Genomic DNA, 17032 nt, shown 5'->3' with positions numbered 1-17032 from the left:
ACCACAGATCTGACCTAATGAGCTGACCTTGTCACTGTAAAATCACACATTATAGACATTTCTTTCCTAAACTGGTATCATCCTGTCCAGTCAGAGAACCAAACCTTAGACTCATTTTTGACTATTTGAGATCTGTAAAATAAATCGGAATTCATTATAATGATACTGTTTTCTGGGACAACATTTTCTGGCAGAAAAGAGCCATATAAACCTTAGAGAATTCATTCTTTAACCAGGTGAGGAGGCCAAAAACTATAATAGATCATTTGTTTCCAGAATTATTTTTTATGTAGAGGGTTGTGATTTTAATTAAGAAAAAGTCTAACTCTAAGTTCCTTTTTTTTTTCTCGGTGAGTTTACACCTCTTCCCTTGATTTCTCTCCAGGTCCTGAATACACGTCTCCTTCTAATATTGAGCCTGAACCCAAAGATCTCACAGTCGGGGTTGCCCTGCATGGAGTCACAAAGATCTATGGCTCAAAAATTGCTGTTGATAACCTCAATCTGAACTTTTACGAAGGGCATATTACTTCATTGCTGGGGCCCAATGGCGCTGGAAAAACTACTACCATGTATGTTACTTTTTTTAACACTTACTGTGATGGAAGCATATCATTCTGTATTTCCTCACCAATTTCATAAAAAGTAAAGCCATTCCATCTCTCAGATGGATTAGGATGGCTACACTTGTGCAGCGAAGGATGGAGTCTGAATCAGAGACCTCAGACTGTGAGTGCAGAGCCAGATCAGGCACCCCAGACAGCTGTGCTTGTTCCCTCTGGTATTGGTCCACTTAGCACTTCTTAAATTTTGTAATTCAGTGTCAGTATGTAAAAATAAGGGGGTTTTATAATTAAAAAAAATACATTCTTGACATCCCTTAAAAGGAAATTTTGGCAACATTGAGTCCATAGTCTTGGGTTGGGACAATTAGTTGGAGCATATTATGATCTTTCTCTTGAAGTGGGGCATCTGCTTTCTGACTTATCAGTGGTCCCTACCAACCCACACTATCTCATATGCCCAGTCTGTTTCCCTTATTTGCATTTCTATCCTGGCTCACGTGCAGGCTGGAGTTGACATGCTCTGCTGTAGACACACTCAGCCCCAGAAGCTCCTTCACAGGGAACCCTTGCTTGCTTCCTAAGGAAACGAAAGAATCACCAGCTCTCAGGTATAGATCAGAAGGCACAGAAGTGATCCAAGAGCTTTTCTTCCTCATTCTTCACTTAATGGGCATTCGCCTGTGTCCAAATGGAGAAGAGACTCAAACATTTTTAAAAAGTGACATTGTTTTGATTTTTTGTTGTTGTTATTCACTTCCAATGCTCCACATGGCTTAGCTGAGAGTGAGCTCTAAGATGCTGTTGCCGCTCTAGCCCTTATTTGAGAAAAAGTGTCAGTTGCTGGATATCCTATTTAGTATATCATCCTGAGTAAATTCAGTGGCTGCCAAAGCATATTCAAATTAATTTATTTTGTAAATAAAAGGGGACAAAGGAAGGTCATGAAATGAGTGAACATGCAACTGTGTTAGGTAACTGGTTGAAATTCAGAGTTGGCTTTCTGTGTGGATAGAATGCTTAAAAGGCAAGATTTTCTAACAGGCAATGAAGAAAAGAGATAGAGAAAGCTTTCGAAGAGGCTGTCATTTCAGCTGAGAAGATCACTATCTTATTCTTCTGAATATGAACCTTTCATCTAAAGGGTGAAATACATTATGTGTGTTTTTATGGGAAGGCTTGCATATAGCATTGATTCCTTATTTAATCCACAGTAGTCCCTGAAGTTCTCAGCACTGGTTAGAAGCTAAGACAGAGCGGTGAGAAAACAGGTTCTTTCCCTGACCTCATGGCGCTTACAGTTTAATGGAGAAAATGGATAGTAAATAATTGCCCAGTTTACTAAGCATCTAACAGATGACAAGGAATTGTCTAGGTGAGACTGTTCCAGTCATGAAGTGGATGAAGGGGCTTGGGTGGCCAAAGAGCATACAAGAAGTAGAGCTCGAAGCTTGCAGCAGGAGTAGGCAAGCAGTGATGGTGGCCTGCACTATGGTGGTGGCAGGGAAATGGGAGGGCGGGGGTGGAGTCACGAAACGAAGATCAGAGGAGGCTGCAGAAACAACTGCTTCTGAGGCCTGTGCGACCATGCTCTGGAGTCACGATATGAAGAAGGAGGGACCATCAATGACAGTGGGGGTTGGAGTACTGAGAGCATCAGTTCTGTTTTAAACATGTTGAGATTGAGGACCCTGGGAGATAGCCCCTAGAGAAATAGCATTGCCTGGCGGCTGTTTAAAGCCAGTGTGGAGCTGAGTGATGAGATCTGGGGGAGAGGTCTAAGTTTGAGACTAACAACCCATAGATACAATCTGATCTGGCCAAGGAAGTCCACCAGTTTGCCGAAGGAGAGGATGCATTGGCAATTCTGAGGTTCACCCATTTCTGTCCTTATTCCCACCACTACCCCACTGTTATTCATCATCATCATCATTATATAGTGTTTATGTAACTCTTTAAATTTTTAAAAGCTGAAAAGTAATTTTTATTCCTTTAGTCCCAAGTTAATACCATTTACTTTTAGAGTTTGACCTTGCCTAAGGAGCTAGATGGTGAACATTTTTTTTTTTTTTTTTTTTTTTTTTTTTTTTTTTTGCTAACAACTGAGATCTAGCTTCAATGCTTGGTTTACACCTACTTTTTTGTTTCTTTATTTCCAGCTCCATGTTGACTGGGCTGTTTGGGGCCTCAGCAGGTACCATCTTAGTTTATGGAAAAGACATCAAAACGGACCTGCACAGCGTACGGAAGAGCATGGGGGTCTGCATGCAGCACGACGTCCTGTTCAGCTACCTCACCACCAAGGAGCACCTGCTTCTGTACGGCTCCATCAAGGTCCCCCACTGGACGAAAAGGCAGCTGCACGAGGAAGTGAAGAGGTCAGTTACGGCAGGGACGGCAGTATGGCGGTGACTCCCCTTGAAAGAAGTTCGGCTAGGCTAACCAGACCAATAGGAAACATTTTCTCACAGACCAATTGATTTTTAGTTTTTCCACTTCTCTGGTATTAAATACATTTAATGTCATATATAAGAATTGTTTCAATCTCTTCAACTATCGCTCCCATATTGCTCTAAATCCTCTGTTTCTAATCTCTGTGATCTCTGAGGCTACTATACTGGCCCAAGCTTCCTACACGGACTGCCAGCTTCTGCCCTCCCTTCTATTATAGCATCTGTTCTTCAAAGAGCAGCCATGCTGACCTTTGTAAACTGCAGACCCAGGCATGCCATCCCTGAGATCAAAGCCCTCTAACGGCTTCTCACCACACTCAGTGTGACACTCAGGAATGTCCTCATCCAAGCTGAGGAGCCCCTTCTTGAGCTGCCCCCAGTGTCACTTCTGATTTCTCTCCACTCTGCTGTAAGCACACTAGCCCATTTACACACTTGATTGTGCTAAGACTGCTCCAGCCTTAGGGCATCTCACCTACTGTTTCCTCCACTTAAAGCAGTGTTTCCAGAACAGCCTTGACTTAGTCCTCACTTTCCTGGTCTGTGATGAAATGTTACCTTCTGAAGAGACCTCCGTACAGAAAACAGGTGCCTAAAACCACATGCCCAGCACTGTGATCTCATGTACCCTGCTTTATTGATTTCTTTATTGCACTTATTACCACCTGGCGTATTGTAAACTTACTTGGGAATATGCTTGTGTCAACTGAATTTTCTCTGTGTTCTTCCTGATGCACACACGGACTAGAAATAATCTCTTTATGTGTAGGAACATTATCTGCTTACTTTTTCCTCCCAGCACCTAAAACACGGTCTGGCACAAAAGGTCAGACACTATATAAATATTTGTCAAATGAGTGAATAAAATCATGAGCCATGTATTCCCTTGTGTTGTTTCCTGAGCATTCGTTTTATACCTTCAACTAGATAATAAATAATAGAAAATTATGTCATGAATTTTCAATAGCTTATTGCACCTTGCTGAGCACATAATGCTTGTTTAGTAAATATCTGTCATTTAGAGTAGTTATTATATTTTTTCAATATTCAGATATTCCAGCTATAAAAAATAACCACCATCCATTAATTTTGAAGGACTTTAAAAGATACTGGACTATATAACCATCGTCATAAGAGAGTTGGAACACTGTCGGGAGGCATGAAAAGGAAGTTATCCATATCTATAGCTCTTATTGGTGGATCAAGAGTGGTCATTTTGGATGAACCATCTACTGGAGTTGACCCATGTTCTCGCAGAAGTATATGGGATGTTATATCCAAGAACAAAACTGGTATGAGTACCTTCTTATAACTTCACCACCCAACTATTGTAAGTGTGCTCTCTCGGATACACACAAGCAAATGGAAACCTTCTCTTTATATGATCTTCATTAAAGGCCTCACGTGGGCTCTTTCTTCTCCCAAGTCTTCTCTCCCAGCAAAATTTCTGCATCAACTAGTTAATATCAGTGTAGTGCCCACTGTGAGCTGAGCATTTAACTGGCCTTCTGAGAACATGGAAATCCAATAGCGGTTCCAAATTCTGCCTCAAGGAGCTCAGAATCTAATTAGAGATCCCAAACATACACAGATGAAAATAAACCGAAAACAGACTAAGTAAGTGCTAACAGGATGTGAAGCAAAGAGCAATCAGAGTGGAGTGGATTAATCAGAGAGGAATATTCAAAAGGTCTTTAAAATTACTGCATCTTCATAGGGATAAAAAGAAGAAGGGGCAGAGAGGGGAGGAGGGAAAGAGACAAGAGAGACCCCCCAAATTTTAGAAACACTTCTTCTGAACGTCTCTTTGATCCTTTTCAGAGCTCCTTCTGGTCAGCTTTTCTGTTAGCTCATCCATTGTGAGTCTCCTCATCAGTCAGAGGCTACGCCCGTGCTCACTCCGTAGATCTTGGGAACTGTGTTTCTATTTCTCATCCTTGGGGGTTCTCCTCTGTGTTTTTCAAGCCAGAACAATCATCCTGTCGACGCACCACTTGGACGAGGCTGAAGTGCTGAGCGACCGCATCGCCTTCCTGGAGCAGGGAGGGCTGCGCTGCTGCGGGTCCCCCTTTTACCTCAAGGAGGCGTTTGGGGACGGCTACCACCTCACGCTCACCAAGAAAAAGGTTTGTAGGGCAAAAAAGAGACCTTATACAGGATCGTAAATTAATTTCAAGTGAAACGGAGGCAGAATCTCTCCACCTCTATTCGTTACTAACATTCACTATTAGGATATCAGATTCTACCTTTCTCAGACTTGAACGAACATCTGGAGCGCTGGGTGAACCCAGGCTTGGAGCCCCGCCCCACGGTCTCTGACTCTGTAAGTCTGGAATGAGGCTCCAGAATTGACTCCATTCCTAACGAGGTCTCAGGGGATGCCGCTGCTGCCGGTCTGGTCTGGGATCACACAGCGAGAACCGCTGCGCTAGGGAAAGAATGTGATTAGGTAAAAATTGTAACGTGTATCCTCAGGTTACTGATGAAAGATCAGACTTATTTTTCCCCGAATTTCCTCCTAGAAAGCTAAAACTCTGACTTTCTGCTCTGTCCACAACTGAAGAAAATAGGCCATCACATCTTCATTTCTGATCAGCAGCATCAGCTGGCAAGGTGGAGACCTGCTCAGACAGAGCAATGGTTCTCCTCCTTCCTCCATCTCTGAAGACCGAAACTGCTGCACTGAGGGTCCCTGTAGTACCTAAAGTAGCATATAATTTATCCATTTGTGCAAAATGTATATGCTATCAGTCACGTGTTGGCCACTATCTTTAATTCATCTAATCATCCTGATGTGACTTCCAAAATATAAAAAGTGGTTTATTGTTGTATTTATGAATGCATTCAAAAACCTTGTATCAAGTGTGCCTCATGCCGTATCATGAGCCCAGGACACTGTTCTATGTATTGGGGATATTACAGTGAACTAATGATATTAAAATCTCTGCCTTCACGGAGTTTACATCTAATGGAGTGTAAAGAGTTCAGCTGGTACAATTAATAAGTATATTATTTAGTTTATCAGCAGGTTGTTAATGCTCTGGGTAGAAATAAAGCAGAGGAGAGAAAATGAGGAATGCTGAGTGGTGGTATTTTAAGTGGGGTAGTGAGAGAAGGGGTATCTCTGATAGGTGACATTTGAGCCAAGAGTTGAGTCAGGGAGAGAATGACCACATCTCTATCTGGGGGCAAAGAAACAATTGTAAAGGGGGACACGGTGAGGTGAGAGAATGGAGCCAGTAGTATAGTTATTTGCATACAACTATAGGGACCCCAGATGGGACAGGGAGCCACTGAAGGAGCGATGTGACAGCTGACTCAGGTCTGGAGCACCCTATAAGAACTCACCAGCCTCTGATTAGGGCCTTTGGCACTACAGGGTAAAGACAAGGCAGTAGTTAACGTCTGTGTTTGTCCTAGAGTCCGAATCTAAATGCAAGTACCGTATGCGACACAGCGGCTGTGACGGAGATGATTCGATCGCACCTCCCTGAAGCCTACCTGAAGGAAGACATCGGGGGAGAGCTTGTGTATGTGCTCCCTCCGTTTAGCACCAAAGTCTCGGGGGCCTACCTGTCACTCCTGAGAGCGCTGGACCACGGCATGGGGGACCTCAACATCGGGTGCTATGGCATCTCGGACACCACCGTGGAAGAGGTACGCCTGGACATCTCTTAAAGCTGATATCACTGGCTGTTCTCTTTAAAAAATATGTGCGGGTTCTTTAAAAATAAAATTTGTCTTTTTTTTAATTGATTTTAATGGGGTGACATTGATAAATCAGGGTACATATGTTCAGAGAAAACATCTCTAGGTTATTTTGAGATTTGATTATGCTGCATTCCCATCGCCCAAAGTCCAATTGTCTTCCGTCACCTTCTAACTGGTTTTCTTTGTGCCCCTCCCCGCCCCCAACCCCCTCCCTCTCCTCCCCCCCACCCCGTAACCCCACACTCTTGTCCATGTCTCTGAGTCTAAGAGAGCTCTGGAAAAAGAAAAATATTTTTAAATGGATATTTCATAAAATTTTTAAATCATCACAATAGCATTTTTTTTTTTTCCCCTGAAGCTGGAAACGGGGAGAGACAGTCAGACAGACTCCCGCATGCTCCCGACCGGGATCCACCCGGCACGCCCACCAGGGGCGACGCTCTGCCCACCAGGGGACGATGCTCTGCCCCTCCGGGGCGTCGCTCTGCCGCCACCAGAGCCACTCTAGCGCCTGGGGCAGAGGCCAAGGAGCCATCCCCAGCGCCCGGGCCATCTTTGCTCCAATGGAGCCTTGGCTGCGGGAGGGGAAGAGAGAGACAGAGAGGAAGGAGAGGGGGAGGGGTGGAGAAGCAGATGGGCGCCTCTCCTGTGTGCCCTGGCTGGGAATCGAACCTGGGACTTCTGCACGCCAGGCCGATGCTCTACCACTGAGCCAACCGGCCAGGGCCAATAGCATTCTTATTAAGACTGACTTCTGAGAAAACAAACATGTTGCTCCAATTAGAGAATACCTATCTTTTACATATAAATATGTTCATTTAAAGAAATGCTTATTTGTCTTAATAAATGTGAAAAAAATTTCAAAATCAAAACTGAGCCTAGGAACTAGAAATGATATGCATGTTTTATGTCAATGAAGTGTTTCTTCTTTTCTTTCTAGGTCTTTCTGAACTTGACTAAAGAGTCACAGAAAACTAGTGCGATGAGTCTTGAGCACTTAACGCAAAAGAAAATCGGAAATCCCAGTACCAATGGCATCTCCACTCCTGATGATTTATCTGTGAGCAGCAGCAATTTCACAGACAGAGATGGTACAAATCTAATCAGATACTTTACGTAGTTTCAGTACATGACATAAATGACAGATACTGATTTTTAAAAACTCAACTTTAAATTTTCTTTCTAAACTCAAAAAGATTAAAGAAATATATGCTTTCTCCTGTTAATATAAAATACTTAAATAACCAAGTAAGCTCTCTATTTCCAAACTATTTTGAAGCATGAGAAAGAACTTCCTTGCTGGGGAGGTGTTCCTCTACCCATCAGTACTCATTTTCAAGATGTCACTTCTATCTCAGATGTGTGTGTTCAACAAGTTAAAATCCTCCTTGTATCCAAGGCTGTTCCACAGTGGACAAACTTACCTTTTATGTGGAGTAATACTGTTATTAGACAGGTTTATGTGGAGAGAATAGTCATCAAAAAAAGGTAAAAATGTAGTCCTCCCTCTTTGTGGAATCTCACTGGAAATCCCGTCTAACCTTCTGACCCCTGCACACAGTTCAGGTGCTGAGAAAAGTTGGGCTCTGAGAAAGTGCTTTTGGAGGAGAGTGTCTGAATTGACGGAGTTGGACCTAGTGGCTATGACTCTATAGTAAGAGGTCCCTGCTCCCAAATTTTTCACACAGTGTATGTTTGAAAAATCATGTTTCTTGACATAACTTAGAGGAACTGAGCTCTTTTAAAAATAATTTTTATCTCGTTATTCTCTTTCTGACAGTTAATTTTTTCCTTTGGAAACACTATTTACTGAAGGAAGCAGAGAGTGAAATGATATATAAATTATAGAGTAGTCATTTCAACAGTTTGCTTAAATTGATAAAAAAAAATCTTTAGGAACAGAACTTTTAATTAAACATTTGCTTAGCTCTAAAGCTCAGAAAAGGTAATCTCTAATGTTGATAAAGTTCTAAAATGTAGGAATTTCATTTGTCCTCTGCCATATTCCTCATATATCATTTTGGGGGGAATATAATTGTCGAGTTTATGGAGTTGAGGACTTTGAAAGTGATCATCTACCTCAGGAAATAAATGTTATATACATTTGCCTCTGCATTTGTCTCATAATTTGAAACTCTTCTTCCGCCGAAGTGCACCCGTAATTGACATTATCTTTTAGAAAGCGCATTTGCTTTGTTTGATACACCTGTAAGTCACCCACATGTCACTTCTCCACAAACAGAAAAGCTAATTAATTAATGTAAAATATTCAGCTTCGTCTACAACTTCCTTTTGCAGAGATACGAGTTTGCATTTAAACTTACTCTGGTTAATTGGAGTTCATTTTAAATTAAACAGCTTTGTATTTCTCTTTATCAGCTAAATGAAGATCATGAATTTTTTTTGTGCTGCATAATATGTGACAAAGAATTAAAAATATCCAGAGTTGATGAATACTGTCATCTTATCACATGCTTGCTTGGCAGCAGACCTTAGGGGAGGATGTTGTATTTGCACCTATTTTTATAGGGGGTGCTGCGGAAACGATCAGTTGTAAGAGCACTAATGAGGAAACAGGCCCTGATCTCCACAGCTGCTCTTACTCTTCGAAGCCAGGGAATTTTTCTCAGCACCTGAAGAGCATGTCAGAGGAGAGGAGGGTAGACATTTTGTCTAATAAGTTGTTGTGACTCTTGTGATAAAAATGGAGTTTTGAAATGTCTTATTGCTCCAAATTCCTAAAGAGAATGTAATGAATAAGTGTTTGAACTAGAATTATACTTTGGAGGAGAGCATTTTCCTCTTCCCATGTTTAGGTAAACCCACTGGACCTCACATTAAGAGAGCCACCGAGACTTATAACCACTAAGTTTCCCACAGCAGGAGTGACGTCTTAGACTGGGCTGGCATTTTGGTTTCCGTTGGTTATATTTGAATTCAGTCTCTTGGTAGAAGAGATCTCTTCAGTGTTAGTAATTGATAATACATACTGAGCCTACATTGAGACTGGAGATTGGGGATGACATCCATTTATAAAATTCTAGATATCACGTTGACATGTAGAACTAGTCATGTACATGACTAGAAGTATTTTGTGTATAATGACTTATACTTTTCAAAGCACTTTTTCATGCAGCTCTTTGAGGTAAAGAGGCTCAGGCTCAAAGCCAATAAATACAAAGTTGAACCTAAAATCTAAATCTTTAAAATATAAGATTTTCCCACCACAGCTCATTACATCATCTATCTATAGTTTTTGAAGTAACTTGATTACTTGATTTATCAGAACTCTCCAGAACACCATATCAAATCTCTTTCTCTTAATCAGACAAAATCCTGACAAGAGGAGAGAGACTGGATGGGTTTGGACTGTTACTGAAGAAGATAATGGCTATCCTCATTAAGAGGTTCCACCACACCCGCAGGAACTGGAAGGGTTTCATTGCTCAGGTTATCCTCCCCATCGTCTTTGTAACCACTGCCATGGGCCTGGGCACACTGAGAAATTCCAGCAACAGCTACCCAGAGGTCCAGATCTCGCCATCTCTTTATGGTACCTCTGAACAGACAGCCTTCTATGCGTAAGTCCTCCTCCTTTATCTGGAAAGTATGTCCGTGTTACTGCTAGAGGCACAGTTATGCCTGAATGGATGCAATGAAATGCTGAAGAATAAGAATGTAGGAGCCACAGCACCCAATTCTGTCAGAGGATTGGACAGTGTGATTTATTGTGACATGATACTTCTATTGCCAACAAATAACATTAAGGAGTTTTTGTGTTTGCCTAAAATAAAATTATAGTAGATCTTTATTTTTAATGACTAGACTTTAATCAAGAGAGGTTAAATATCGTTTCCCAATCTATTGTAATATATAGCAGATAACTTTTTATTGTTCTCACAAATTGAATAATGATGTCAGAATTCTGTGTAATATCACATTATATATACACTATGTGATCACTAAATGCATATAACAATCGGGGGAATAACAAGGCAGCCAAATAGAGATGTTTGTTTATTTTCTTCTGGGACACTTTTTTTTTCTCTGCAATGAAGTCTTTCTTGGATTTTTATAACAGTGGTTCCATAGAGAACCTATTTCGCTTCCTCAAGTTATTCATAAACATGAGGTTAATACTGGAGACTAGTGAAGGAATCATGAATCTGTTTCTATCCTTTAATGTTACAGGAATTCTAACCCAAGCACGAAAGCACTGGTCTCAGCCATGTGGGCCTTCCCTGGCATCGACAACGTGTGTTTGAACATCAGTGACGCGTAGGTAGTTCCTGTCCTTTTCTTTTCTGTTTTCATCCTTCCACCTTGTGTGTGTGCATGTGTGTGAGGCCGGGTGAATGGGTGGAGGAGGCTGGTGCACTGATAGAAACGTGTGGAACGGGTATTATCTCTCTCCTTTAGTTAACTCTCTGGCTATGCTGTAATAATAAACATTAGATGCTTTATAAATTGTAAAGTCCTTTTGTGTATGTATTTTCATTTAACAACCACAGCAATCCTGTGAATTAATAATCCCATTTTTAAGACGAAGAAACAGAGGTTCATAGGGACTGAGAGTCTCATATAAAGAAATGTAGGCAGGAAGTTATGTAGCTAAAGCTGAGACCCAAGTCTTGACCCCAGTTCCTACGCTTTTGTACTAGGTAGGGTGCTTATTCAAACTTTCAAGATAGGGTGGAACGCATGTCAACCTGCCAGTAAGGCATCATTTTGCTGAAGTATCTTCTTTGTGTAAGAGGAGGGAATGAAAAGAACAAAGAGAAAACAGTGTCAAAAAAAAAAAAAGCCCCTTTCTGCCTTATCAAGATAATTCAATGAGCTTGGGTTGGGTTTTAACACTGGTTAATTATGAAGTGGTCTTCCTCAACTTCCCCCAAAATGTCAGATTACTTGAAAATGGTAGCTTCAGTGTGCATTCAAGTAATAAAAAATCAGTAGGTTATACCAAGGACCTGAATTGAATACCAGAGACTCTTTTCTATGCTCATGCAGAAACATGAGAATGCACACATAGCTCACTGCAGTGTCATTTCTCCTTGCAGAAGGTGTTCAGGAACAAACAGTCTGCGAAAATGGAACACCAGTGGAGAACGTGTCACTAACTTTGGTGTTTGCTCCTGCTCAGAAAATGTCCAGGTAAGACAGAATTCAGTTTTGTTGAAGTAGGCAAAAGAAAAATATATATATATATCAAAACTTGAAAGATCTATCTGGGTTACCAAAGAGTCAGTATAATTTTATTTTATGGAAGCTAGTAGCACAGGGATGTGGACCTGGGGCTCTAAAAAATATATTAGCTTTGAACTTCAGGTCACTGCTGTAAATCCATCTCAAGACAAATTTCCAAGGGTAGGTAATTCTATGGCGGTCTTCATGGAAACTAACCGAAGATGAATTTTTGGTTTCAGTTCAGTTCTAACCAGAAAGCTCTATATTTCATACAACGAAATGCCACCATAACTGGCATATTTGAAAACACAGTGAGACTGCCACTGTAGTGGTCAGCTGGGAAGTCAATAATATAGGAATCTAGAACAGAACTCCCAATGTCTCCAAGCAGCACCCCCAGAATGCAAGAAAAACCTGTGTCCTGAAAGAAACAGAAAAAATTGTCTAGTTACCACTTACCTTAGGCCTATCAATTCAATAACCTTTTAAGAAAAACAACTTCACTGGGGAAAGTAAAGATAGTTGAAGAACAGAGATTACTATTATTAGTCTCTGAGAGTCACTATGCTGTCCGTCACTTCCCCCTGGGGAGGAATCAAGCAATATTTTCTTCAAAGTGTCATATGATTGTACCTGAACTGTCTTCATACAATATGTTAGAATGGAAATGTTTTCAGTGAATGCAAGCTGTTTTTGTGTTTTCATGCAAGACAGTTATTAACAATGAAAGCTGGGATTCAACAGGCATCTTTTGGAATCCTTGCGTGTTTAATTATTAGTCTTACCTAGTACTCAAAGATTGTTTCTAATCCCTCTAATTTCTGAAATGATGTATTGTAATAGCTTAGCTCACAGTAGAAGTCAACTAACTGTATATAAAATTGGAATCTGGATACATATTTTAATTTAAAAAAACCAAGAGATTTAAAATTTTTTTGACCTAATCCTCCGCTGATGAGAACTTAAATTTGTATAAACGGTTTGTAAAAGTGTTTGACACTATCTACTAAAGCTGAAGATATATATATTCCATGCGGGACCTGCAATGCCATTCTTATTATATACCCTCCATAAACGTGAATAGGCGCACCAAGAGACATATTCTAGAATGTTTATAGCAGTACTATTCGTGCTAGCCACCCCAATTCCCACCGACAGAAGAGTGGATAAATCGAATATAATATATTTCCACAATGGAATTCTTTACACAACAAAAACAGAAATGATTGATCTGCAACAGCACATCATATTGGAAGCTTCTCACAAACAAAGAATGAGTGAAGAAAAAGCTAAATACAAGGAATTACATATAATATGAATCTATTTACGTAAAATACAAACCCAGGCACAGCTGTCCTGGGTCAGTTACTGTGTCGGTGGTAGTGATGGGAAGGGAATATGAGGGAGCTCCTGGGGTCCTAGCATTTTCTGTTTCCCTGATCAGTTACTGGTTCCATGCGTTCAGCTTATAAATTCATCACGCTGTATACTTTTTAATATATGTACTTTTCTGTATGTATGAGATAACTCAATAAAACTAAAGCCAAAAAGTTACACTGCATATATAAGGGTGTCTTTTGATTTGTGAAACCAGTGGCATTCTAGATTGTGATCTTCTGGCTGGTACAACTTGACAGGTGAAATTCAGTGGTTATTTCTTAGAGCAACCTGCAACCCTGTGCTGTTGGTACTCAGGTGTGGGACAGTGTATGAAGGGGACAGAAGGAAAACTGAAAAAGGGCTAGATTTTTCCCAAACTACCCTTCGTGGTGGTAAAACATGGGAAGCTCCAGTGAAGAGTGAGTGGTCAAGAAGTGTAGAGAGTGACAAGCATAAAAATAAGTGGTTAAAACCAAACTCTGAGATTGGTTAATACTGGTGTACCAAAGTACTTAATGTTCATGAACGTAGGATGCTAACAGTGGACAGACTGGGCGAAGGGTCTACAGGGACCCTGTAGTATTTTTGCATATGTATGTATATATATGTAACTTTTTATTTTGGAATAATTTTATATTACATATGTAAATATTAGATTTAGATTTCTAGAAAATTAAATTAGACTTAGACTTATATATTTATAAAATTGAGCTATGACACCCAGGTTTGGTACCTTAAAACTAACAGAACTCGAATTTTCATCTACTGCTGTTAGACCCCAAGAACTTAAATCTGTTTATTATCTTTTCAAATTGGGGCAAACATTTTTTCTTCTCTGGGAATTATTAAGGGAACTTTGAGTCATTTTAGTGTTTAGTGTTATTCTCCAAATGTACCACGCTGTCAATACAATAAAAGAAAAACCACACATTAGATGTGTTCTTTTTTTATTTCAAGTGAACCTGAACACATGTTTAAGGTCCCTCTGTATGATAACTATTTGTTCTAATTTCTTTTGTAGGCAAATGGCCTTCCTTTTCGGAGCTCTTTAAGTCAGAGAGCAGACTTCACACTCTACCGGCTGCAATAATAGACAAATCATGAGACTGAAGGTCCTTGACATTGTCTATTTGGTTTGCACTGCATTGACCAGAAAGAACTTAATATTTAACTTTATTTTTCAGGAATGTCCTAAATTTAACTATTCTCCACCTCACAGAGGAACTTATTCATCCCAAGTAATTTATGACCTCACTGGGCACCGCTTGGAAAATTATCTTATATCAACTGCTAATGAGTTTATGCAAAAAAGGTAAAAATACTCTGTTTATAACATTTTAGCGTATCTTGCTTTCCAATTTTAATAATAGCTGTCTCCTGAACTTGAAACAATAGATGCAAATGTCTATTGATTATTTACATGATTAAATTTTCTGGGTTTTTTTGGCCTTAAAAATGTATTATAAAATTTGAACATTTTTTTCCTTGAAGATGAGGAAAAGTTATTGACTGGATGATGCCAACGTGGAGAATTTCCAGGCATTGTTTTTGGTGACAGATGGCCTTAGTTTAAATATCTGCATGTGGATAAAGTGTGTACATGTGTAGCAAGGTCACGGCCAAAGTCACTGCAGTATTTGTCCTGGATATAGGGTTGGTAGGCTTGCATTTGCAAAAAACATGGATGGGCCTGGAGGACACTCTACTGAGTGAAATAAACCAAACACAGAATGACAAGTTCTATGTGGTGTCACTTGTATGTGGAATCTGAAATAGTAAAGTTTATAGAAGGAGAGAGTAGAATGGTGGTGGCCAGAGTTTGGGGGGCAGGGAAGTGGGGAGATGCTGGTCAAGGGGTCAAACAGTTTCAGTTATACAATATGAACAGATTCTGGAGATCTTAATCAGCAGCAAGGTGGCAAAGTTTACAATACTATTTGTGTATTTGAATTCGCTAAGAGGATAGCTTCTAAGAGTTCTCAACGTGTAAACACACAAAGAAAATGGTGACTAGGTGAAGTGATGGATATGTTAATTAGCTTGATGGTGGTGATTATTTTACAATTGTATACAACATATCAGAACATCAAGTCATGGCCTTGGCCGGTGGCTCAGCGGATAGAGTGCCAGCCCAGTGTATGGACATCCCGGGTTTGACTATCAGCCAGGGCACACAGGAAAAGTGATTATCTGCTTCTCCCTGCCTCCCTATCCCTTTTATCTCCCTCTTCCCCTCCAGCAGTCAGTGGCTTGATTGACTTGAACATGGCCCCAGGTGCTGAGGATAGCTCGGTTGGTCTGTGTATGTTGGCCTCAGGTGCTAATAATAGCTCAGTACTTGAGTATCGGCCCCAGATGGGGTTGCTGGGTGGATCCCTGTCAGGGTGCGTGCGGGAGTCTGCCTCACTATCTCCCCTCTTCTCACCTAAAATAATAAAAATAAATCAAGTTGTACACTTTAAATATATACAATTTTTATTTGTCAATATATCTCAATAAAGCTGGGGGGGAGTTAGTAGGGTTGCAATAGCTACTATTTTCTCCTTTTTTCTATCTCTTGCAACTTTTATTTCTCAGTGTACATAGAGGACTAACATTTGCTGTAAAATAATTGAAAACTACAGATAAACCAAAAAAAGGAAAAATATTCTCTCTTGACAATATGAATAGTCCTGGAGAGTTCTATGTTAAGTGAAATAAGCCAATCAGAGAAAGACAAGTTCTACATGATTTCACTCATTTGTGAAATCTAATGAACAAAATTAACTAACAAACAAAATAAAGACAAACTCATACATAGAGAGCAGGCAGACAGCTGTGGGGGGGGGGGAGAAGTTGGGTGAAAATGGTGGAGGGATTGAGCAAAAAACATGAAACTCATGGACACAGACAACAGAGTGGAGGCTGTGGGGCAGGAGGGAGGTGGAGGAGGGGATGGGGGATAAAAGGTGATGGACGAAGACTTGAGTTAGTGGGGATGACCACGCTATACGGCGCACAGAGATGTGTTGTAGAACAGGGCATCTGAAACCTATATAATTTTGTCACCCAAATAAATTCAATTAAAGAAAAAAGAAATTTAAAAAAGTAGTCTCTCTCCCTCCAGATACAACCACTATTGCTTGTATATCCTTCCAAAAATTTTCTAGTCAGACATACATGTAAGTAATTTCAACAAAATGTGATTATAAACAAACTGTCCAAAAACCTGTTTTTTAAAAAAGTGAACAATGTGCTATAGTGTTCTTTGCATGTCAAAACCTCACAGCTATGGAATTGCATTTAAGAAGATAGTCACAGCCCTGGCCAGTTGGCTCAGTAGTAGAGCGTCAGCCTGGTGTGCAGGAATCCCGGGTTCGATTCCAGACCAGGGCACACAGGAGAAGCGCCCATCTGCTTCTCCACCCCTCCCCCTCTCCTTCCTCTCTATCTCTCTCTTCCTCTCCTGCAGCCAAGGCTCCATTGGAGCAAAGTTGGCCCGGGGCGCTGAGGATGGCTCCATGGCCTCTGCCTCAGGCTCTAGAATGGCTCTGGTTGCAACAGATCAACGCCCCAGATGGGCAGAGCATCGCCCCCTGGTGGGCATGCCGGGTGGATCCGGTTGGGTGCATGCGGGAGTCTGTCTGACTGTTTCCAGCTTCAGAAAAATACAAAAATAAAAATAAAAATAAAAGAAGAAGACCGTCATGAGGAGATTACACCAGTGTGATGGCATCATTTTTTATTTAACCCAACTCC

General features: G+C 40.7%; 1 protein-coding gene across 2 annotated transcripts in view; it reads left to right on the top strand.

Annotated features, from left to right (window-relative positions):
- The window catches only part of ABCA12 (ATP binding cassette subfamily A member 12), a 179895-nt gene that overhangs the window by 129548 nt on the left and 33315 nt on the right, over window positions 1-17032 (top strand). For both annotated transcript variants that reach the window (XM_066345995.1, XM_066345994.1), the window contains 10 exons: window positions 386-572; window positions 2723-2941; window positions 4112-4308; window positions 4982-5142; window positions 6437-6673; window positions 7668-7818; window positions 10056-10308; window positions 10919-11005; window positions 11788-11881; window positions 14479-14606. In XM_066345995.1, coding sequence (XP_066202092.1) covers window positions 386-572; window positions 2723-2941; window positions 4112-4308; window positions 4982-5142; window positions 6437-6673; window positions 7668-7818; window positions 10056-10308; window positions 10919-11005; window positions 11788-11881; window positions 14479-14606 — 1714 coding nt within the window. The remainder of the gene's footprint in view (window positions 1-385; window positions 573-2722; window positions 2942-4111; window positions 4309-4981; window positions 5143-6436; window positions 6674-7667; window positions 7819-10055; window positions 10309-10918; window positions 11006-11787; window positions 11882-14478; window positions 14607-17032) is intronic.

Source organism: Saccopteryx leptura, chromosome 7 (assembly GCF_036850995.1).
Source record: "Saccopteryx leptura isolate mSacLep1 chromosome 7, mSacLep1_pri_phased_curated, whole genome shotgun sequence".
NCBI lineage: Eukaryota > Metazoa > Chordata > Mammalia > Chiroptera > Emballonuridae > Saccopteryx > Saccopteryx leptura.
This window is presented reverse-complemented; position numbering and strand designations above follow the sequence as displayed.